At 46.5% G+C, this 24226-nt stretch overlaps 1 protein-coding gene across 1 annotated transcript; it reads left to right on the forward strand.

Moving 5' to 3' along the window:
- Nucleotides 1-9535: 9535 nt before the first annotated feature.
- On the forward strand, nucleotides 9536-13237 carry LOC138087799 (serine protease 44-like). The gene is made up of 6 exons (XM_068983128.1): nucleotides 9536-9617; nucleotides 10208-10364; nucleotides 11044-11309; nucleotides 12080-12231; nucleotides 12801-12951; nucleotides 13125-13237. The coding sequence occupies exons 1-6, from the start codon at nucleotides 9536-9538 to the stop codon at nucleotides 13235-13237; spliced, it is 921 nt and encodes a 306-aa protein (XP_068839229.1).
- Nucleotides 13238-24226: the final 10989 nt, after the last annotated feature.

Consider the following 24226-nt stretch of genomic DNA (forward strand, 5'->3'; position numbering starts at 1 on the left):
AAGTCGGTGATGCCATCCAGCCATCTCATCCTCTGTCGTCCCCTTCTCCTCCTGCCCCCAATCCCTCCCAGCATCAGGGTCTTTTCCAGTGAGTCAACTCTTCGCATGAGGTGGCCAAAGTATTGGAGTTTCAGCTTCAACATCAGTCCTTCCAGTGAACACCTAGGACTGATCTCTTTTAGGATGGACTGGTTGGGTCTCCTTGCAGTCCAAGGGATTCTCAAGAGTCTTCTCCAACACTACAGTTCAAAAGCATCAATTCTTTGGTGCTCAGCTTTCTTCACAGTCCAACTCTCATATCCATGCATGACCACTGGAAAAACCATAGCCTTGCCTAGACGGACCTTTGTTGACAAAATAATGTCTCTGCTTTTTTAATATGCTATCTAGGTTGGTCATAACTTTCCTTCCAAGGAGTAAGTGTCTTTTAATTTCATGGGTGCAGTCACTATCTGCAGTGATTTTGGAGCCCCCCAAAATAAAGTCTGACACTGTTTTCACTGTTTCCCCATCTATTTCCCATGAAGTGATGGGACCAGATGCCATGATCTGAATACTGAGCTTTAAGCCAACTTTTTCACTCTCCTCTTTCACTTTCATCAAGAGGCTTTTTAGTTCCTCTTCACTTTCTGCCACAAGGGTGGTGTCATCTGCACATCTGAGGTTATTGATATTTCTCCCAGCAATCTTGATTCCAGCTTGTGCTTCTTCCAGCCCAGCGTTTCTCATGATGTACTCTGCATATAAGTTAAATAACATGCCATTATTGAGTCTGGAGTTGTGCAGAGATGTGCATCATTATACGGAATTTCTACCATACAGCTACAGTAGACATAACCTCAAAAGCACAGGTAAATACAGTAAAATTATGAAAAAGTGATGGATTTTATTTATTACCTTTGTTTTTAATGTAATTTCTTTAACTGTAGGCTTTATACTTTAATTTTTAATAATAATAGTAATTTTAAACAAATAGCTCACAAAATTGCTGCAAATTAACAACTGGCTCTCATGAACTGGTACAAGACAGCTCCAGCACCCACTGGATCATTTCTAGAAGCAAATTCTGAGACAGGGATTCATGTTCAAACATTTAAGAGGGTTATTTTCAGGGGAAATCTGTATGAGTGTGAAGGAGGCAGGATAGGAAAGGGGAAGAAGTTAGTAAGAAAGTGATGATAGGTGAAGTCTATGCTTAGCATAATTCTGGAATCTGTGTTATACTAGAGAATTCTTCCAGTCCTAAGGCACAGGAGCTGGGCTTTTGTGCCCTAGTACCACTAAATCATTGGGCACATTGGAAGCCAGGATGACTGGAAGTATCAGAAGTAGGAATGCAACTCCTTGTTACCGCCTGTAATGAGACTCCATGTTCCCAAAGGTAAACCTCCTGAGAATGATGCAGGTGTGAGTTCTTAGTAGCTGTAACCAGAGCAGTTTGGGGATGGGTACACCAAACAGGTAAAATGGATCCTGAGTGATCTGTGTGGTCACCCACTTAAAAATTACCTTTGTCAGCTTCCCTTGAAGCTTAGGGGGACCATGTCTCTAATTTATGTTTCATTAGATGTAAATAGAAGTAACGTGTGCTGTTGGGGGGATGTGCCTTTCAAAGGGACATGGGCAGACTTTGTTGGCTCTTTCCCGTCCCCACAGTGGAAGATGAGAAAGATGGAGGTGCCATCTTGGATGCAGAGGTGTATGCCCATTTTAAGGGTGGCAGAAACTGACCTGGGTTGCCTAGAGTTGGACTGGTATGAGAGAAGTAAACTTTGTTTTTTAAGCCACTATATCTTCGGATATCTCTGTTACCACATTTTAGCCTGTACCTTAACAGATAAAGTGAGCAAAGAAGAAATAACAGATATCTAAAATCATGACTGTGTAAACAATTTATAATTTTTAGTTAGTTTTTTTTTTAAAGCAAGATAGGACTAACTAAAACAGAATGAGAGAATGTTCATGAAGAGCAAAGAGAACATGTTCATTACAGAAAAAATATAATTGTTTGTACATGACCTGGTTGTCAATATAGAAACCCACCAAAATCTACAAACTGTCCAAACTGATAAAGTAATTTGATAGCATTATTAAATAAAAGAATAACATAAACTTGCATTTTTGAAAGATGTCTGTGACTTAATGGAAACATTTATGAAATTCTACTGAAAGATGTGAAGGAAGATCTAAATAGGAGAGATACCCCCAAGTTCATGAACAGGAAAGGGTAATACCATGAAGATGGCAGTTCTCCCCAAGATGGTCTTTAGATTTAATGCAATTCAAATAGAATGTTCAACAGTTTAAATAATTGTCAAACTTATTTTAAAACTTGTGTGGCATACCAAGAGTAGCCAAAACCCTAATGAAGAAGTTGAGGTAGGAGAATGCATTCTCTCATCTGTTGATGTGCCAAAGTTCTGGTGGTCAAGAAACCATAGTGCTGGCACAGAGATAGGTGAATTGAATGATGGAAAGCCTAGAGAGGTCAGAAACAGACTCAGTATCTATGGACACGCATATATATAAAAGAGGTGACATTGTTGGTGAATGGGGGCATAGTAGGCCTTTCAATACATAGTGTTAGGAGACATGGTTAAGTAGAAAAAAATGAAACTGAATTCCTGTCTCATGCTATGTATTTAATAAATACATGGATCAAACACTAAACATGAAAAACAAAAGTTTAAAACTTTCAGAAGAAAATATAGGACAATACCTTTAAAACCCCGGGTGTGGAAGGCTTTTAAAAAGAAGACCCCGAAAGCATAAATGATAAAGAAAAAGATGGTTACTTCTGACTGCATTATAGTTAAGTAACTTTTGTTCATCAAAACGTGTAATCAAGTGAAAAGACAAATCATGATTATGAATGATAATTGAAATACACATTACTAACAAAGCATTCAGTTCAGTCACTCAGTTGTGTCTGACTAAGACCCCATGGACTGTAGTATGCCAGACTTCCCTTCCATCACCATCTCCTGGAGCTTGCTCAAACTCATGTCCATCGAGTTGGTGATGCCATCCAGCCACCTCATCCTCTATTGTCCTTTTCTCCTTCTGCCTTCAATCTTTCCCAGCATCAGGGTTTTTTCCATTGAGTCAGTTCTTCACATCAGGTGGCTGAAGTATTGGAGCTTCATCTTCAGCATCATCCTTCCAATGAATATTCAGGACTTATTTCCTTTAGGATGGACTGGTTGGATCTCCTTGCAGTGCAAGGGACTCTTAAGAGTCTTCTCCAACACCAACGCTCCAACAAAGGATTAGGATAAAAAAAAAAACTAAGCAGAAAGTACTTTAAAATCAGCTCAAATGTAAAACCGAATAGATGTTGTGAGCAAACATCTTATAGAAAGAAGGCACAGATGACAAGTAAGGATATGGAATACACTGAACTTCAGAAGTTTATCTTTCACTTCTAATGGATCTTCTCAAACTATGCATAATTTTGTAAATCATTGAAAAATATTGGTTCACTTTGTTATATCGAATTCCCAAATGTTGACACATTTCATTACCTACTATCAAAAAATCACACTCACTCATGTTACCACTACTGTTGTCAGAAAAGTATTTAATTATTGGAAAGGTGTTGAAATCATGATAGCAAATATAAATTTTCCGAAACTTTTCCCCTCTAAGCTCAAATCTTATCATTGGCAACAAATACTGTCACTTGTTTTCTTAAAAGTTGCAGACTCTTTTAAAAAATTTTATTCTTTATTTATATGAGCATATGTCTGCCAAATATGCAAGTCTAAATGACCACAATTTATTAGTCACTCTTTCAAGTAAAACTGATGTCCCATGATATAAACTGATACTTCAGCTTAACAGATGTGCAGTATGCTTGAGTGAACATCCTACTTTTTTATACAGCAGAAGTGCTTTGTGCATAATCATCATTTCATTACCCCAAATCTTAAATAAATGTGGACCAAAAGGTCACTACTTAATAAAATTAATCATTCTTACTTCCCCATCAAGGACATTTGAAAAGTGAATCTGGGTTGATTGATTTCAGAAGTGGCATGTCACTCTTAACATTATGTTGCAATATGTAAAACTCTTATCTTGCTGAGGACTCATTCTGTGTGTCTTTCTCTCCCTGGCTAGCTTTGGAAAAGCAAGCTGCCATGAGTCCCACAGCAACAGAAAACAAATTCAGGCAACAACTGATTGAGCTTGGATGGAAACTCTTCTCCAGTTGAGTCTCCTGATGGATGAGAACCTGGCCCTGGCTGACAACTTGATTGCAGCCTTACAGAAGACCCAGGTAAACTGTGCCTGGACTCCTGGTCCACAGGAACTGTAAGATAGTAAACGTGTAGTAAATGTGTTTTAAGCCACTGAATTTGTATTTGTTACAGAACAGAGAAAACGAATACAAAGGTCATTCCAATATTTGATCAATCATCTAACTTCTGTATAATGAAGTTTATGATTGTTCCAGTGATCGTTTCATCATGTACCTACTTGGCACCTTCCTGATCAAAAAGCAGGCCCCTGTATGTCAGGTGATGTTACTCAGGATTCCATGATGGTAAGTTACACGTTTCATGGGTCCACTGATAGTGGTGTCGGCAAAGGCATTATCAACAGGCAATGCTAGCTATATAAAGAATATACATGTGTATACGTAACTACTCAATGAGGTTCTAGTGCCACAGCTGTCTCTTTTCAGCTGGCACTAAGATTTTGAGCCCATCTGTGAGCCAGGCCCAGGTTTTTTCTTCTTTCATCAATTGGTCATAGGATACTGCCTATCAGGCTATGAGTGTGAACTGACGGAGAAGCTTCAGTTCAATACAGATAAGTGCCATGATGGGGGATGGTGGTGTCTACACCTTTTTTTTGCACAGCTTACTTGTGATTTCAGGACCTGCCATGATCTAATCTCAAATATATGGCTTCCAGTGACTGATGAATTGCTTTTTCCAACTGAGTTTATGACTTCAGTTCAGTTCAGTCGCTCAGTCATGTCCGACTCTTTGTGACCTCATGAATCGCAGCACGCTAGGCCTCCCTGTCCATCACCATCTCCTGGAGTTCACTTAGACTCACATCCATCGAGTCTGTGATGCCATCCAGCCATCTCATCCTGGGTCGTCCCCTTCTCTTCCTGCCCCTCATCCCTCCCAGCATCAGAGTCTTTTCCAATGAATCAACTCTTCGCATGAGGTGGCCAAAGTACTGGAGCTTCAGCTTTAGCATCAGTCCTTCCAAAGAAATCCCAGGGTTGATCTCCTTCAGAATGGACTGGTTGGATCTCCTTGCAGTCCAAGGGACTCTCAAGAGTCTTCTCCAACACCACAGTTCAAAAGCATCAATTATTTGGCGCTCAGCCTTCTTCACAGTCCAACTCTCACATCCATACATGACCACTGGAAAAACCATAGCCTTGACTAGATGGACCTTAGTGAGCAAAGTAATGTTTCTGCTTTTGAATATACTATCTAGGTTGGTCATAACTTTTCTTCCAAGGAGTAAGCGTCTTTTAATTTCATGGCTGCAGTCACCATCTGCAGTGATTTTGGAGCCCCCCAAAATAAAGTTTGACACTGTTTCTACTGTTTCCCCATCTATTTCCCATGAAGTGATGATCTTCGTTTTCTGAATGTTGAGCTTTAAGCCAACTTTTTCACTCTCCTCTTTCACTTTCATCAAGAGGCTTTTTAGCTCCTCTTCACTTTCTGCCATAAGGGTGGTGTCTTCTGCATATCTGAGGTTATTGATATTTCTCCCAGCAATCTTGATTCCAGCTTGTGTTTCTTCCAGTCCAGTGTTTCTCATGATGTACTCTGCATATAAATTAAATAAGCAAGGTGACAATATACAGCCTTGACGTACTCCTTTTCCTATTTGGAACCAGTCTGTTGTTCCATGTCCAGTTCTAACTGTTGCTTCTTGGCCTGCATACAGATTTCTCAAGAGGCAGGTTAGGTGGTCTGGATTCCCATCTCTTTCAGAATTTTCCACAGTTTATTGTGATCCACACAGTCAAAGGCTTTGGCATAGTCAATAAAGCAGAAATAGATGTTTTTCTGGAACTCTCTTGCTTTTTCCATGCTCCAGCGGATGTTGGGAATTTGATGTCTGGTTCCTCTGCCTTTTCTAAAACCAGCTTGAACATCAGAGAGTTCATGGTTCACGTATTGCTGAAGTCTGGCTTGGAGAATTTTGAGCATTACTTTACTAGCATGTGAGATGAGTGCAATTGTGTGGTAGTTTGAGCATTCTTTGGCATTGCCTTTCTTTGGGATTGGAATGAAAACTGACCTTTTCCAGTCCTGTGGCCACTGCTGAGTTTTCCAAACTTGCTGGCATATTGAGTGCAGCACTTTCACAGCATCATCTTTCAGAATTTGAAATAGCTCAACTGGAATTCCATCACCTCCACTAGCTTTGTTCGTAGTGATGCTTTCCAAGGCCCACTTGACTTCACATTCCAGGATGTCTGGCTCTAGATTAGTGATCACATCATCATGATTATTTGGGTCGTGAAGATTTTTTTGTACAGTTCTTCCGTGTATTCTTGCCACCTCTTCTTAATATCTTCTGCTTCTGTTAGGTCCAGACCACTTCTGTCCTTTATCGAGCCCATCTTTGCATGAAATGTTCCCTTGGTATCTCTCATTTTCTTGAAGAGATCTCTAGTCTTTCCCATTCTGTTGTTTTCCTCTATTTCTTTGCATTGATTGCTGAGGAAGGCTTTCTTATCTCTTCTTGCTATTCTTTGGAACTTGCATTCAGATGCTTATATCTTTCCTTTTCTCCTTTGCTTTTTGCCTCTCTTCTTTTCACAGCTATTTGTAAGCCCTCCCCAGACAGCCATTTTGCTTCTTTGCATTTCTTTTCCATGGGGATGGTCTTGATCCCTGTCTCCTGTACAATGTCACGAACCTCATTCCATAGTTCATCAGGCACTCTATCTATCAGATCTAGGCCTTTAAATCTATTTCTCACTTCCACTGTATAATCATAAGGGATTTGATTTAGGTGATACCTGAATGGTCTAGCGGTTTTCCCTACTTTCTTCAGTTTAAGTCTGAATGTGGCAATAAGGAGTTCATGATCTGAGCCACAGTCAGCTCCCGGTCTTGTTTTTGTTGACTGTATAGAGCTTCTCCATCTTTGGCTGCAAAGAATATAATCAATCTGATTTCGGTGTTGACCATCTGGTGATGTCCATGTGTAGAGTCTTCTCTTGTGTTTTTGGAAGAGGGTGTTTGCTATGACCAGTGCATTTTCTTGGCAAAACTCTATTAGTCTTTGCCCTGCTTCATTCCGCATTCCAAGGCCAAATTTGCCTGTTACTCCAGGTGACTTAGTTTGGCTAAATATTCACCTTATAATAGGAGGCACTGGTCTCTTAGTCACATAATGTCCTGTGGTCTGGCATTTAGTTTCTTTTTCGGATTCAGTAGTGTGCCAGAAGTTGCTTTTCAGAGAATATAGTTTCTTTGCAGCAGAGAGTGTGGTCGTGCTTCAGAACTGTAGGGCTCTATACTGTGACTCTCTAATTAGGACATAGCAAAGACTTCTTACAAGCATTTTAATTCACCACAGCAAACTCTAGCACCATAGGCTTTTCCAGGTCATACTGACCAATACTTTGGCCACTTGATGTGAAGAACTGACTCACTGGAAAAGATCCTGATGTTGGGCAAAATTGAAGGCAGGAGGAGAAGGGGATGACAGAGGATGAGTTGGTTGGATGGCATCACCAACTCAATGGACATGAGTTTGAGCAAACTCTGGCAGTTGGTGATGGACAGGGAAGCCTTGCATCCATGGGGTCACAAAGAGTCGGATATGACTGAGTGACTGAACTGATAGACCAAGTGGGGCTTCCAAGGTGGTGCTGGTAGTAAAGAACTCTCTTGTCAATGCAGGAGACGTAAGAGACGTGGGTTTGATCCCTGGATTGGGAAGATTCCCTGAAGGAGGGAGGGCATGGCAATGCACTCCGTTATTCTTGCCCAGAGAATCCCATGGACAGAGGAGCCTGGCGGGCTGCAGTCCATCGGCTCGCAAAAAGAGTCAGACATGACCGAAGCGACTGAGCCCAGCACAGCCCGATGTGGCGGCTTCTATCACAGTCTGACTTTGACTCTCTTTTCTTTCAAAAATCTATTGAGTTCTCTTCCTAGTGACATTTAAAAATTAGTTTATTTCTTTTTTTTGGCTGTCTGTGCAGTCTCCGTTGCTGTGAGGGCTTTTTTCTAGCTGTGGCAAGCAGGAGTGACTCCCTAGTCCCAGTGCATAGGTTTTTCATTGCAGCGGCTTCTCTGATCTCAGAGCACGGGCTCTACGACTCGCAGACTTTAGTACTTGTGGCATGTGGGCTCAGTAGCTGCAGCTTCCAGGTTCCAGAGCACCGAATCAGTAGTTGAGATGCACATCTTGGTTACTCACGTCATGCGAGGTCTTCCCAGATCAGGGATCAATCCCATGTCTCCTGCATTGGCAGGCAGACTCTTTACCACTGAGTCACTGAGGAAGCCCCTGATTTTGTCTCTTGACAGGAGGAACTGCAAAGCATTGTGGCCACTTTATGTATGCAATCTAGGTTAATCTTCTTTTCCCAAGAATTTTAAATTTTATCACATTTTCTTTGCCATGTAAGGTAATATAGTCACAAATTCTAGTGATTAGAGTGGGAATTTCTCTGGGAAGCCATTATTCTGTCTATTACAAGGTTGTTTCCAGATGTTGGCTACCATGAATTTAGCCACTATAAACATTTGTCAAAGTATTTGTGTGTTTGTGCCTGTATGAGTGTGTACATAAATCTTTATTTCACTGGGATAAATGCCCAGGAGTGCAATTACTGAGTCATATGGTAATTGTACATTCTGTTTTATAAGAAACTGCCGATCTGTTTCCCAAAGTGGCTATAATATTTTACATTCCTACCATGGTGTATGAGTGGTCCAGCATATCTGCATCTGTGTCAGTATTTGGTGTTGTCACAATTTTCAAGGTTTAGCCAGTCTATTAGATGTGTAGTGATATCTCACTGTGATTTTAATTTGCATTTTACCAATGGTTCTTTAAATGTGGATGTCGGTTTTTAAAAAGATCAGTATCATGCCTAACTCAGTGTTGCTAACGTTCAGTGCAGCGTTTAAATTGAGGAATTTAAATTTTTACTGCCAACAAGAAGGGGAGGGAAATGCCAGGAAAGGCCTAATCCAGGCCTACAGGAAGTGATGGAGGCATCTCTGTGCGGCAGTGGTATGGCTGTCACTCTCTGTGGCCAGGGACCTTGGCCAGGGGATGGCAGGCATCTGGGAGCCCCTCACTAATGAGTCCGCTCAGAGCCAGGGAAGAGAAAGGACTCGCCTGAGTCACTACTCTGTGGCGCTGCCTGGCCCAGGCCCCGCCCCACTGATGACCCCACAGGTGGGGGCGGGGCGGGACGGGTTTCCCCCCACGGAGCCCTGTTTCCCCACCATCAGGAGGGCAGGCGTGCAGCTGCCGCGAGGGGGCGCCGCAGAGCCTGGAGGCGACTACCGGAGGTGCCATGGCGTCTCCTGGTGTGCTCCAGAGCGGCAGCGGCTCCCTGGGCCTCCTGGTCTGGCTCCTGGCCCTTCAACCTTGGCTCAGTGAGGCCGTGGTGGGCGGGGATGGGAAGCAGGGCAGGGCAGCTCTGCCCTCACCCTCTCCACCTACCTTGGGGGGTGGTCGCGAGGACCCAGGAGCACGCCGTTGGAAGCTGCCTCCTCCGGGAGCCCCGGGAACTTCCCGGGCCACTGAATCCCGCATGACTTCGGTAGCCCCCAATTTGGTGGCGTTTACCTTAAAGGACTCTGATTCATACAAGGCTATGACACCCTCACAGGCACCAGGAGAGACCCAAAAACCCCTCTTTCCTTCAGGTGATGTTTCCTGGCCAAGCCCTGTGGCAGAGAACTAGCCTGGTGTGACGGGCAGGTGCCCCTGCCCTTGGGGAGGAGACTCTCAGGGGGCACAAGTTTTCCCTGGGCCATCTGAGCAGACCCAACTCTGCCCCTGAGATCTGAGAGGACATGGCCATTCTCTGAGGAGTCTTAGGGGAATACAGACCTGGCCTGGGGCTCGGAGGGGACATGGCATTGTTCTGAGGGTTCTGAGACTTTTGAGGCTCATCAGGCTCTAGAGGCAGTGATGTCAGTGGGTTTACTTTCAGTCCTCTCCCTTCACTGACCTGCTCTAGCATGTGGCCGTCGGACTTCGAGGATAGTTGGTGGAAGGCCGGCCGCAGAGAAGAAGTGGCCGTGGCAGGTCAGCCTGCAGGTCAATCAAAGACACATATGCGGAGGCTCCCTCATTGCCAGTCGGTGGGTGTTGACTGCAGCCCATTGCATATTTGGGTGAGTTTTGGGGGCTCTGGGCTTTTGGCTTCAGGTCAGGCCTGGAGCCAGTCCTAACCCCTTCCTGAGCTTCCTCTTCCTCATCTGAAACCAAGGGTCACAGTCCCAACTATAGCTCTTCAGGCTATAGTCAGAGGTAGGTAATGTTAGGCCCTTGATAGATTGGAAAGTCAAAACCCCAAATCAGGTTCAAAGCTACTTTTTTTTGTTTTTTTAAAGCCTGTGCGGATTAGCCTTCAAGTCAAGTGGCAAGAAGTGGGGAGAGATGCCAGTTGGGAAACAATATATGTGCAAAGACTTGCAAAAGGAAATATTTAAGGGGAATGGACTGTAGCTGATCAATTTGGCTTTACTTTCAGGGGTTTCAAACTTTAATGAGCATGGGTATACCCACAGAACTTGTTAAAACAATAACTGTGTGTCTCCAACCCCAGAGTTTCTGATTCAGTAGGTCAGGAGTGGGACCTGAGAATTTGTGTTTCTACCAAGCCCTCATATGATGTCAGTGCTGCTCATCTGGGGACCAAACTTTGAGAACCGCTAGATCAGGGGGTCTGGGAAGGGATGTGGTCTGGAGGGAGGGAGGTGACTGATGAGCAGCTTTGGAGATAGGACGAGGATAACACCTAGCCTAGAAGATGTGGAAGGGGAGTGTAGAGCTTCCAGGATCTCTCTGCAGCCATGTGGAATACACAGTGAAGATGGGAGACACACAGTTGCAGCATACCTCCACAAGGGCAGTCACGGTCCCAGTCCAAGACATCGTTATCCACCGATATTTTAATCCTGTCGGACTAATCGAAAATGACATTGCCCTTGCTCTGCTCGCCTTCCCTGTGAATTTCTCCGCGAGCATCCAACCCGTGTGCCTCCCTGAAAAGGCTTTCATGGTCCAAGCTGGTACAGAGTGCTGGGTGACTGGATGGGGAAAAGTAAATGAAGAAGGTGAGACTGTGAAGCAAGATGGCAGCAAACTTGGGCTAGGGAAGGGGCTGCCCGGTGCCCAGGTGTGGGCCTCCAAACTAAAGGGAGAGACAGGGAGGCAATTTTCTAGCAAGTAGGTAAGAGAGGAGGGTGGAGAAGATGCTGGTGGGAGTGATTTGATGGTGTTACAAATTTTTGTTAGTATGTCAGGACCTGGGGTCTTGAGAGACAAGCACAGTGGGTTGTCTCCAGGGTGGATTATTAAACTCAGGGGATGTTGATCTGTCTGCTAATCTGAGCTGTCCCAACTGGAAGTACTGGTCTTGGTGAACAGGGAGCTTCCTGTGACTAAGAGGCCATTGAATGCCTCTGGAAGAAACTGTAGAGACTTCTATCCCTAGGGAGAGGGTGGATTTGGTACTTTCGGGGCACTATGTGTCTTGAGAGTCTGATCCTGCTCTAAACTAAAAATACTTTACTGATGGACAGGACACCTGTTGCTATTACTAATGATGCTCAGAGTGACAGATATTTCGTTTTGATTTCTCAGGTTGCCTCTATTAGTTCTTCTCTACCTGTCTTGGTTTTGATTCTTACCACTCCTCTCGCCATATCAGCTCTGGGCCTCATGTCCTGTAGTGTCAAACGGGAACAATATCCACTGCCCCTAAGAGGGTGTCTGTGTGTGAACACATTGTATGGAGATCCAGAGTGGGTACCAGGAGCGCCTGTCTTGTCCCACTAGGCAGATCTAAGCTACTCCTACATTCTCTCTACAGACGAATCACAAGATGCTACAGTACAGCTTCAGGAGGCTGAGCTAAACATTCTTCGCTATGAGACTTGTAATGAGGTGCTCAGCGAAAAGTTGGAAAGTCATTTTGATATGGTCAAGGAGGGGGCTGTCTGTGCTACCAGCTCCAGAGGAAAGGATGCCTGCCACGTGAGTTCATGGGCCCTTCACTGCCTTTGCATTTTGGCTGTCCTCCCAGGTGTTCCTCATCCACAGGCAGTAGGGCCTACATGGTCGGGCAGTGCCTCTGTCACCTGTCTTCAAGTTGAGGGTTTAAGGGGACAAGCCGCCGAGGCCCTGCTGGGCTGGTCTGACCTGATGCTTCAGGAGAGAGGACTTCATGCTGCCTAGAGTGAGACAGGGGAGGAGGGGAGAGTCAGGCATGAAATACCAGTAATACAAGTCATGTGTTATAGCCTCTTCTAAGTGACAGGCAATGTAAACAGGTAAGGATTTTATTCATTATTAATGTCTCAGGGTACATACATTTTCTTTGAGAATATTCAGGTTTTGGTATAGACTTTATTGACGCCATACACAACTTGGGTAAATGTTATCAATTCTCAGATCTCACACACATGGAAACCTAGGGCTGGTGGAGCCCTCGTGGTGCCTAGAGAGCCCCACGCACGCCATCTTCCCAGTGCCTTGCAGGGCTACAAGGCTGTCATGACGTGTCCCTCTTCCATCACTGTGTCTGTCTCTTTCTCTTTATCTAGGGAGATTCTGGGGGTCCCCTGGTCTGTGAATTTAATAATTCATGGGTCCAAGTGGGGATTGTGAGCTGGGGCATTGGCTGTGGTCGCAGAGGGTATCCAGGAGTTTATACAGAAGTGAGTTTCTACAAGGATTGGATCATTGCTAGAGTGAGTAAGGCCTCTCATACAGACTCAATGGGCTACCTCAGCCTGACTCTGTGTCTGGTGCTGCCTTGGAGCATCCTGCTGACCCCATGATCACCCTGGTCACGTTTCTTCCAGTTTCTGAGTCTTGGACTAGCACTACCTCTGACCTCTGACTCCTACTTAATGCCCTATCCTCAGTTTCATTCAAATCCACTGACCATGTGGAGGTCCACATGACTGAGAAATGGAAGCAAGAAACCTTGAAAGTTTCCCAGCCTGCTGCTCCAGGAACCTACTGCATCTACACCTAACCTGGGTTGTGTTCTGCCTGCTGAGAAGGAGTGGCTGAAACAATCCCAGCTGGATGGACAGTGACCTGTGGTGATGCTTCAGGATGCTTTGCCCACATCTTGGAGACCGTCTTCACCTCATCCCTGGCAGCAGCATTATCTGACACTTTATCGTATCAGGGCACGTGGTGATTGTAGGGAGACAGCGAGGCCTCACCACGTCCGCATGTGACTCAGCTATCTGGGTTGGCCAAAGGTCCCCTGCTTCCCGACGTGGATCCATCTGTGAGGGTCCAGCCTCTGCCACACAAGCCTTCCTGGGGCAGCTCAGTCTTGGAACCCCCTTCCCAGTGCTCCAGTGGCCACATCCAGGCTCACCCCAAGTTGTGTTGAGACATAAAGGAGCACGGAGATTTCTGATGTCAACTCAATAAATGCTTAGAGAGTCTCTCATGTTGTGAAGCTCTGCTCTGCTGAAGGTTGTGGGGCTGCATATGACATGCTGTAGAGAATAGTTTCCCATTGAGCTGAGGGACCTTTCATGGTGTCCATTACTGTTTAGAAAGTGGGAGATGAGGGGCCTGTCCCTGGATGGAAGTCTGCTGGTGTCTTAGGCAGTGGGTCCAGGGCCTCTTTTTAGGCATTAGTGCTCCTCTTGTAGGCATCAGCACGCTCCAAGCGGGGCTGTTGGAAGTGAGTTTGCATGGGAGCCTGGAGGCAGGAGGGCGGAGATGCGGGCGTGACGCGCTCACACAGCCTTGCACCTCTCGTGCCGCCTGGTAAGGGACATGCCTGGAGGAGACCCAAAGAGCTGAGTTCTCATGGGGTTAGAATGGAGGGTCTGGCTCTGTGTGTGTGTGTGGCCTCTCAATCAGCAGGCCTAGGGTCCCATGGTCACCTGGACTGGCTGCTGATCTTTTCCCAGGCTCTGCGTCCTGTCCACCCATCCTTCCTTGGTCTGTGTTCAAGCTTCCAGATATAAGTGGACCTCAGAGGAACCATGGGCTTCCCAGGTGGCTCATTGCTAAAGAATCCGCCTGCCAGTGCAGGAGCTGCAGGTTAGATTATGGGTTGAAAAGATTCCCCTGGAGTAGGAAATGGCAACCCACTCCTGGTATTCTTGCCTGGGAAATCCCACGGACAGAGGAGCCTGGCAGCTACAGTCCATGGGGTCGCAAAGAGTCCGACATGATTGAGCACACACAGTTACATTCTAGTACTGTTTTTTACAGAAATGAAAGTCGCGTGGACTCGGAGGCCTGAGTCTGGCTGTTCCCTGCCATTCTCACCTGCAGCCCTCTTTCAGAACACGCTCCCCTGCTCTGTCCAGTGATGTTCTACTGCTGAGAATGTCAGTACGGCTCCTTATTTCCTGTTCTCTGCCTCCACATTGGAGAAGGCAATAGCACCCCACTCCAGTACTCTTGCCTGGAAAATCCCATGGACAGAGGAGCCTGGTGGGCTGCAGTCCATGGGGTCGCTAAGAGTTGGACACGACTGAGCAACTTCACTTTCATTTTTCACTTTCATGCATTGGAGAAGGAAATGGCAACCCACTCCAGTGTTCTTGCCTGGAGAATCCCAGGGACGGGGGAGCCTGGTGGGCTGCCGTCTATGGGGTCGCACAGAGTCGGACACGGCTGAAGCGACTTAGCAGCAGCAGCAGCAGCAGCAGCCTCCACATTGGCTGAGACTCAATACGAGCACTGAGTCCTCCCCAGAGTGTCTCCTGTGGACGACCCTGGGCTCGTCCTGCTTCTCCTGGGCTCCCCTGACTGGTGGCCCTGGGCAGGTTCCCTACTCTGCTTTCCTCTCGGTGGCATTTTGTGCCCAAGCTTAAGAGGCTGTGTGTCTTCCCGCTTCCAGCTCCAGGTTTCAGATAGAGCAGTTTCAGGAACTGTTTGGTGAGTGAGTGAGTGAGTGAAGGGAAAGTGAATACTGACATCTCCTCTGTCACCTTAGACCTTTCTCTCAGGGCCTCTCAGCTCATTGCTCTGCCCTCCTTTTCCTTCCCAGGTTGTCTTGTCAAAGAGGGGAAATCCCACACGGGAAGCCGATGTTCCAGCCCCTGCTGGAGGAGAAGTCCCAAGCCCTGGGAAGGCTACAACCTCAGTTTGGGTGCATTTTGTTTGCTGACAGGAGAATGTTCTTCCTGTGGTGGGGAAGGGATTTCAGTTCGAGTAACTCACATGTTGAGCATCAGCCTCTCGGTCCTAGAAACATCCAGCATGGCCTCTCAGAAACGAGAGCGGCCACCTCCAGTGTAATGGCAGCCACGTTTGCCCTTTCTGGCAAATACACACGGACTTTCTGTTGTGATTAGGAACTAGGCCCTGAGCAGAAATAAGATGTGGGGCTCAGGTGGGAGGGAAGAGGTGGTCATTAGGATGACCCTTAGGTCAGGGCTTGGTGGTGGATGGAACCACCCTCTAAAAGAGCTAGGTAACAGGGAGAGGAGGAGATTGACAGGTGGGAAGTGAGTTCTAGTAAAAATATTGGACTTGAAAAGACAAGGACACAAAACCCATAGAAAATGCTGCAGGCTTCCAGTCATAAGGATTAGTGAGGCATACTGATGTGAGTTTCTAATGCCCAAATTGTGGTTTGAAATAATAATTTTCTACCCACAGAAACCAGGGCTTCTTGGAGAAATGGCTTGAGTAATATCCAGGAGTGGGCCAGGAAATGTGTGAATTCACCCTGAAATATCCTGTCACACCACATGGTGAGCAAGGTCTCCAAATGACAAGGATCCTAGGATCATGTCCAAAGGACTCAGGAGCTCAGTAGTGAAGTGTGGCATTTCTGCTAAGTCACACGTGTCCTCCAGCATCTGTGAATACCGTCATAGCTCCCTCACTGGCGAGCGCTGCACTCAGTTCACTCAAGACGACACCCTTTTGCAGCAGGTAGCCCATGTTAAATGTCTGTCTGTCAAGCAGGAATGTGAAGGCCCAGCCTCCTTGCCTCCTTTCAGGACAACTTGGAAGGGCTTCCTGAAGATCAGCTGAGACCTCAGTTGCAACCCCATGACTGCTAAGCTTCTCCTACTGCCCAGTTCTGCCTCACCTGCCCCCTTCCAGGTGTGAATCCTCCCCAGAGCACTCCTCAACAAACCCTGGCATACAGATCTATCTCAAAGTGTGTTTCCAGGGGACCGATCTAGGACCCTTGGCCAGGCCAAGGTAGGACAACCTGACTTTCAGTAAGTGCTCCAGTTACTTATTGCTGTGTGACAAAGCACCCTAAGCCCTCATGGTAAAATCATCAGGTTTTGTGGTGATATGTTCTATGAAGCAGCTCTGAGCACTGAATTAGCCAACTCTGAAGAGTTGCTTCTCAGGCAAATGCAGGATTAGACTCCTGGGAACCTCTGATCACAGCATTTTCACTGAGTGACAAATATGTGACCTTATTTTATGTGTCTTTTTGCTTAAAAGCACTTTATTTAATACACTCTGTTGATTCAGTGCCATTGAACTTGTGGCCAACAGCAGTGTAGTTGATAGGTGTGTGGAGGTGTCCTAACGCATCTGTTTTCTCTGCAATGCACATCCCAGGCTGGAGCCCTCAGGAGCACTGCAACAGTGTGGGCAGGGCCTTTTAAAACAGTGAAATCACCAGCCAATAGCACAGAAATGCAAAAATATGGCACTGAGTAGTCTAGGATTAGGACCTCCCTTTACCATAAGAGAGCTGAAACAGAACGCCCAGCAACATCTTCGGTGACTTCACTGTTTCTATGTCCTGTCATTTTTATCTTTTTCCTCTTACTTTTTCATTCGTTTTGAGCAACTTGCTTACGTCTTACGTTGATCTTCTTGTCTTCATGTTTCTTTTTTATTTTCGTGTTCAGGGAGCATATTGTAAGATCTCTGAAGTTACAGTTCTTACCAGATTGGAAAATATATAGCATTATTTCTTTGACTACTTTTGATCCTTCTGGCCTGCTGTCCTTTGGAAGTTCAGTCACACGTGTATTTGTCCCCAGCTTACAATGCACTTTATGCTCTCGTATCAGTGTTTCATTATGAAATTGCTTTTAATTAAATTGTCCATCTTTGAGTTGCCCAGTCAGTTCTTCTGATTGTTTATTATAGTGTTAAACCCATCATCAGTGTACTTTTTTCATCTTCATGCAAATTTTCATGCCTAGAGTCTGATTGGAGTCCTCTTACGTCTTCAGCATGTCTACCCAAAGTCTAATTGTCTATGTAGGACTCAGTTCTAGTGGCTCTGCTACCGTTCTTGCCTGTGCATTTAACATTTGTGTCAGTTCTGGGTTAATTATGATTGTTTCATTAATCCCATGATAGGTGGCTAATTGAATGTGGGTGTTAGGTGATTAGATACCAGACATTGTGACCTTTACAATGGTGTTTGATATTTTCCTACAAATATTCTTGGGCTTTATTTTGGGGTGCAGTTAAATTCCTTGGAAACTGATGTCCTCAGGTCTTATTTTTACCTTTTTTAGCAGGCCTGGAGTGATTCTCAGTGTAGAGACTGTTCCCTGTTGCTGAGGCAAGACCTTCCTAAATACCCTAGGGAATGTTCTGTGAATCTTGAGTTTTTCCAGTCTGGCAGATGGACCAGGCACTATTCTTGGTCCCCTGTGGCCTGCAGGCATTCTGATTCGAATCTTTTCAAGAGGTATTTTGTCTGGCTTCAGGTAGCTTCCCAGCCCAGCATTCAAGGGGGTGCCCTCACTGATCTCTGGAGTTTCAGCCTCAGCATCAGTTCTTACAATGAATATTCAGGACTGATTTCCTTTAGGTTGGACTCGTTTCACCTCCTTGCACTCAAAGGGACTCTCAAGAGTCTTCTCCAACACCACAGTTCAAAAGCATCAATTCTTCAGCTTTTTTTACAGTCCAACTCTCACATCCATACATGACTACTGGAAAAACCATAGCTTTGACTAGATGGACCTTTGTTGGCAAAGATATGTCTCTGCTCTTTAATATGCTGTCCAGGTTGGTCATAGCTTTTCTTCCAAGGAGTAAGTGTCTTTTAATTTCATGGCTGCAGTCACCATCTGCAGTGATTTTGGAGCCCAAGAAAATAAAGTCTATCACTGTTTCCACTGTTTCCCCATCTATTTGCCATGAAGTGATGGGACCGGATGCCATGATATTTGTTTTTTGAATGTTGAGTTTTAAGCCAGTTTTTTCACTCTCCTCTTTCACTTTCATCAAGAGATTCTTTAATTCCTCTTCACTTTCTGCCATAAGGGTGGTATCATCTGCGTATCTCAAGTTATTGATATTTCTCCCGGCAATCTTGATTCCAGCTTGTGCTTCATCCAGCCCGGCATTTTGCATGATGTACTCTGCATATAAGTTAAGTAAGCAGGGGGACAATATACAGGCTTGACATACTCCTTTCTCAGTTTGGAACCAGTTTGTTGTTCCATGTCCGGTTCTAATGGTTGCTTCTTGACCTGCGTACAGATTTCTCAAGTAGGTAAGATGGTCCGGTATTCCCATCTCTTTAAGAATGTTCCACAGTTTGTTGTGATCTACACAGCCAAAGGCTTTAATGTAGTGAATGAAGCAGAAGTAGATGTTTTTCTGGAACTCTCTTGCTTTTTCTATGATCCAACAGATACTGGCAATTTGATGTCTGGTTCCTCTGCCTTTTCTAAATCCAGCTTGAACATCTGGAAGTTCACTGTGGCTGTATCATATACAATTTCATAGGTAATGCTTTCATTGGCACTGATCTCTAAAATGTCAAATTTCCCTCGTGATTTCCTAATTTTTAAAGGTGCACCTTTATCTAGAGTTTTGGCTTTTTTTCAGGAATAGAGTATTTTTTAAAGTTGCTTTTAATGTTATTGATGTGTGGCTCATGAATAGAATGTGTATCACATTGGTTCCTTGAGATTATTGATTTTCCTTAGGGCTTTGATTCTGAAAGTTCCCTATGTGTTCAGTAAGAGTGTTCTCTCTCAGTAGTTGTAAAATTCATCATGGCACTGTTAGGTCTAGATGATGAGTTATGAGAGTCAAGTAGTCTATATTTTTGCTAATTTTGCCTATGTAAATTGTCAGCTTCCTAAGAGGAGTGTATAAGAAGTCCCTGTTTCCCATAAATGGGTCCCATTTGCTTTCTGTTTTAAAGGCTGTCATCGTATCCTGTCCTTTATGTCTTGGTCTTACTGTACATAACTCTCTTTGTCCCTTGTATCATTTTTGCTTTAAACGCTATGATCTAATGACCATATTGCTATACTAGCTTCTGTTTGTTTTGCACCAGTGTGACCTGGCATTTCCCTTTCTATTCCTTTATTTCCCACCTGTGTGTATCTCTTTGTGTAAGTTTGTCTCTTCAGAGAGTCTGTTTCTGGACCTTGGCTTTTCCTCCAACTTGTAAGTTATGTTGTCTGGTATGTTCAATGCATTCACCCTTATTGCAGATGCTACGATATTCAGGCTCAAAACTGCCATCTGTTCCGCACTTTCGGTATACCTTGTTTCTTTTGATTTTCTTCTTTGTTTCACTGGAGAGATTAGATTGCATCTGTGTGTCTCTTTCTTTTCTTTTTTTTAAAGGGCTACCATGTTTAGATCACGCTGAGATATCTAATCCAGAATATCTCTCCTTTAGGGTGGAGAATTTAATTAAGTCAAGGGCCTTAAGAACACAACCAGAATAGATTGAAGCGCATGGCTGAGGAAGAAGGAAGATGTTGGAGGAGCAGCCTTGGGATCCGGCCCTAGCCCTGTGTTCCTGGCAACCGGAAGCCAGGTGCGGGGATGCCGCGAGGGGGCGCCGCAGAGCGCGGAGGCGGTTAGAGGTGCCCAGGGCTTCTCTGAGTGACACCCGCAGGGGTGGAGGCTCCCTGGACCTCCTGGTCCGGCTCCTGGTCCTTTCGCCCCAACTCAGGGAGACCATGGCAGGCAGGGATTGGGCTTGGATGGGCTAGGCTGCTTGCCTGGTGCTGAGGGTGGGGGTTGCTCGCAGGGGGCGTGGGTAGGTACTGGGACTGGGAGGTGGGGTTCGGGCGTGGGAGTTCGGAATTTGGGTTTGGAGATGGGACGGTTTTCTGGGAAGAAGCCGGTGATGAGGGTCCTTGCTGCGGCCAGCTGCTTTTCTCACTGAACCCTCCTGTTCCCAGGTGAGGGTGCCAGGCCCAAGGAAGATTGTGCAATGAGCCTGGCAACCCCAGAGGCATCAACAGCTTCAGGGCACCTGCAATCCCTGCAGGTCCCAGTACCCACCGTTGCTCTTGTGCCACCCACGCCCACTGCGAAAGAGACTGTGGGATCCAGCCAGACCCCTGTGTTGGAAGGGTTGCCTCCTCTAGGTACTGCCTTTGGACAGGGCTGTACTTGTGCTTGGAGCCCAACTGGGATCAGGTCCTGGCCAGGGGTCGGGGAGCAGGGGTGGGTTGGGTTGCAGGGTTAGCCCATTCTGGATAATTTGAGAGGAAACCTGGCTCTGCTTTGGGAGGCACAGGTGGTAGAGGTGGAGTTGGAAGCGGTGTTGGTGTTGGCGGTGGTGGAGGAAGTGGAGGTGATGGAGAAGGTGGAATGGAGACAGCAGCTTCACTCTAGTCCCCTTTACTGAGCCAAGGAGCCTGTGGCCATCGGATTTTGGAGATGGTTGGTGGAAAGCCAGCCCCAGAAAGAAAGTGGCCCTGGCAGGTCAGCCTGCAGTTCAGAGATTGGCACAGATGCGGAGGTTCCCTCATCGCCCCACAGTGGGTGCTGACGGCAGCTCACCGTGTAACTGGGTGAGCATCTGGGCCAGTGGGCTTGGTCTGTTGCTTGGGCTACATTAAACAGAGCTGTTCACATCCCCCTGCCTGAGCCTGTACCTGAGCTTTCCTTTCTTAATTTTAAAAGGAGGTCATATACACTATGAGTGAAACAAGAGTCTTGAATTTCTACCAAGATCCCAGGTGCTTCTCTGTGGTCCTGGGACCTCACTTGGAGAACCGCTGACTCCAGTGGTTAGGTGTCAGGAGAGGATGTGGTTTAGCACATAAAAAGGCTGATGGCTGGTATAGGAGATGGGAACAGGCTGGGAAGAACCTGGAAGGGGGTGGAGGAGAGAGTAGACCCTCCAGCATCTCTGTGAGGGCATATTGTCTTCCCACAGCTATCAAGACCTTACGGTGAAGATGGGAACCACATACTTATTTTCGGTTTGCCAAACTACAGTGGTCGTTGCAGTTAAACACATTTTTTGGCATACGGATTTTCATTCGACCCTTATCACTAATGACATTGCCATTCTTCAGCTGGCCCAACTCTGAATTATTCTGCATTCATCCAGCCAGTGTGTCTCCCTGTAAAGAATTTTGAAATGAGACCTGGGACACAGTGCTGGATGACTGGATGGGGCCGAATTATAGAATTTGGTGAGACTGGCAGGCAGGATCTGAGGGGGAAGTCTGGAGCACTGGGGTTGGCCAGTAGGCTGAAGGGAGGGACAGGGAGGCTGGTTCTCTACAGGTGGGCAAGGGAGGAGGTGGAGCTGAGGCTGCCTGGGAGTGACTGCAGCGCAGTAGGGATTCCTCCTGTTATGTTAGACCTGGGGGCGGGGGTCCCGGTATGGTGGGTCCTTCTCCAGGGCGGACTTCAGCTCCAGGATGATGAGCTATCTGCCAGTCAGAGCTGTCCTGCTCTGGAATTACCTGCCAGGTGGGGAGGGAGCTTCTTGTGCCTGGGATGTGGGTCTAGCCAGAGCAGCCCTGGGAGGAGCCTGGGTTGGTACCCATGGGCACTGCCTGTCCCGGAGTCTGTGACCCTGCCCTGTACAGACACCTGTCACTGCTACTGCGGATACTCAGAGTGATGACACTTGCTTTTGTATCAGGCCTTGTAAGAAGCCTTGTCTCTTTGTGTCCTGATCCGTTCCTCCTTCTGACTTGGCTTAGCTTCTTACCTCGTCTGCTCCCTGTGTGAGCAGTTGGCCTCAGGTCCTTCTGTGTCAAATGGGACAGAACCCACTGTCCTTCCTTCCCTAAGAGGGAAGGAATGTGAATGCCCCGATCAAGACCCACCGTGGGATCTGAATGACCCTGCCGTGTTCCACTCATGCAGATTCTCTTACTCCTGAATTGTCTCTGTAGACCCAGGTTCAACATCACCTAAACTTCAGGAAGCTGAGCAACTCATTATTCCCCTAAAGCAATGTGCTGTGGTGGTCGAGAAAACAGCAAACAAATCAGACAATCAGGTTCAAAAAGGGATGGTCTGTGCCCAGAACATAAAGAGCGAAGGTCCCTGTAGGGTGAGTTGATGGGTCCCTTGCCACCTCTGTATTGAGGTTGTCCCCTGAAAGTTTCTTCATTCCCTAGTAGCAGGGCCTGAGGTATCTCCCACCTTCTTTTTCTCCTAAAGCCTTTGCTTTAGGAGATTCAGTAGAGAGCCCTTCAAGACATCTGTGAGCTGGCCTGGCCTGTTCCTCCAATAGGGAGCAGCCCTCCCATCCTGGGGGTGCTGCCAGCATGCAGTAAAGTGGGGGTGATGATGATAATTTGAGTGTATCCCTGCAGGACCAATGTCCAGGGCTTACTGGCCTTATAGCTCCTGTGCGTTCCTAGAACTTGGGAAAGAATAGTATTTCTCAGATGATGGTCAAGTGTTCAGCTCTCAAATGTCATTCAAGGAAACCTGGGCCTGGGGAAGGACCTTGGTGCCTGTCTCCCCAGTCCTTTCATAGTTGCCAACCTGTTATGATTATCTCCTCCATTCTTTTGCTTGTTTCTTTTTTTTTCCTCCAGGGAGATTCTGGGAGTCCCCTGGTCTGTCAGTTTCAGACATCATGGGTCCAGGTGGGGATTGTGAGCTGGGGTGATTGCTGTGGTTTGAAAGAAGTGCCTGCAGTGTACACAGATGTTAGTTTCTACAAGGATTGGATCATTGCAAGAATGAGTCAGGCATCGGGTCTGGACTCTGGATTCCTTATTCTGCTACTGTGTCTGTTGCTGTCTGTGGGCATCCTGGCAACCCTGTGATTACCCTGGCCTCTGCCATTTCTGCTTCCGAGTGTCACATTAGCCCTGCCTCTGAGATGCCTCTCCTACTCAATGCCCTGTCCTCAAATCCATTTGGGGTCCACTGATCCTGTGGAGATCCACAGGACAGAGTGGCTGCGAGTGAAGACCGAATTGGTACCTGCCTGGTGCTCCAGGAACCTGCCTCATCGAGGCCTATCTGTAGGCCGTGCTCTGCTTGCCAGGAAGCAGTGAGTGAAACCATCCCACTTGGATGGACAGCGACCTGCCAGGTGATGCTTCAGGATGCTGCACGAGTCTTGGAGAACATTTTTCCATTGTCACCGGTGAAGCAGTGTTAGACCTGACACTTTATCAGACCAGCCCACCTGATGATTGTTGGGAGGGAGGGAGGAGGCTTCGTCACTTCCATATCGGACTCAGTTGTCTGGGTTGGGAGAAGGTCCTCTGCTTCCCAGTGCAGATCGCTCTGAGTGTGCAGGCTCTGCTGCACAAACCCTCATGGGTCAACTCAGTCTTGGAACCACCTTCCCAGTGCTGCAGCGGCGCCTCTGAACTCACCACTCAGCATTCAGGAGAGTGGAAATTTCAGGTGTGAAACTAATAAATGTTTGGAGAGTCTCTTGTATGTTCTGAAGCTGTGCTCTCCTGAAGTTTGTGGTGTTACACATAGCATATTAGGAAACTAGTTTCCCATTTAACTGGAGGAGTTTTCATGGCATCCATTACTCTCTAGAAAGTGGGAGATGAGGAGCCTGTGTACTTGGTTAGAAGTGTGATGTGTTCAGTTCAGTTCAGACGCTCAGTCATGTCCGACTCTTTGCGACCCCATGAATGGCAGCACACCAGGCCTCCCTGTCCATCACCAACTCCCAGAGTTCACTCAAACTCACGTCCATCGAGTCGGTGATGCCATCCAGCCATCTCATCCTCTGTCGTCCCCTTCTCCTCCTGCCCCTAGTCCCTCCCAGCATCAGAGTCTTTTCCAACTCTTCGCATGAGGTGCCCAAAGTATTGGAGTTTCAGCTTTAGCATCA

Source organism: Capricornis sumatraensis, chromosome 10 (genome assembly GCF_032405125.1).
Source record: "Capricornis sumatraensis isolate serow.1 chromosome 10, serow.2, whole genome shotgun sequence".
In the NCBI taxonomy this organism is placed as follows: Eukaryota; Metazoa; Chordata; class Mammalia; order Artiodactyla; family Bovidae; genus Capricornis; species Capricornis sumatraensis.

Coding starts and splice junctions, on each gene's coding strand:
- LOC138087799 (XM_068983128.1), top strand. CDS start 9,536: ATGGCGTCTCCTGGTGTGCTCCAGAGCGGCAGCGGCTCCCTGGGCCTC. Junction 10,365..11,043: donor GCAGCCCATTGCATATTTGG/GTGAGTTTTGGG, acceptor ATCTCTCTGCAG/CCATGTGGAATACACAGTGA. Junction 11,310..12,079: donor GGGAAAAGTAAATGAAGAAG/GTGAGACTGTGA, acceptor ACGAATCACAAG/ATGCTACAGTACAGCTTCAG.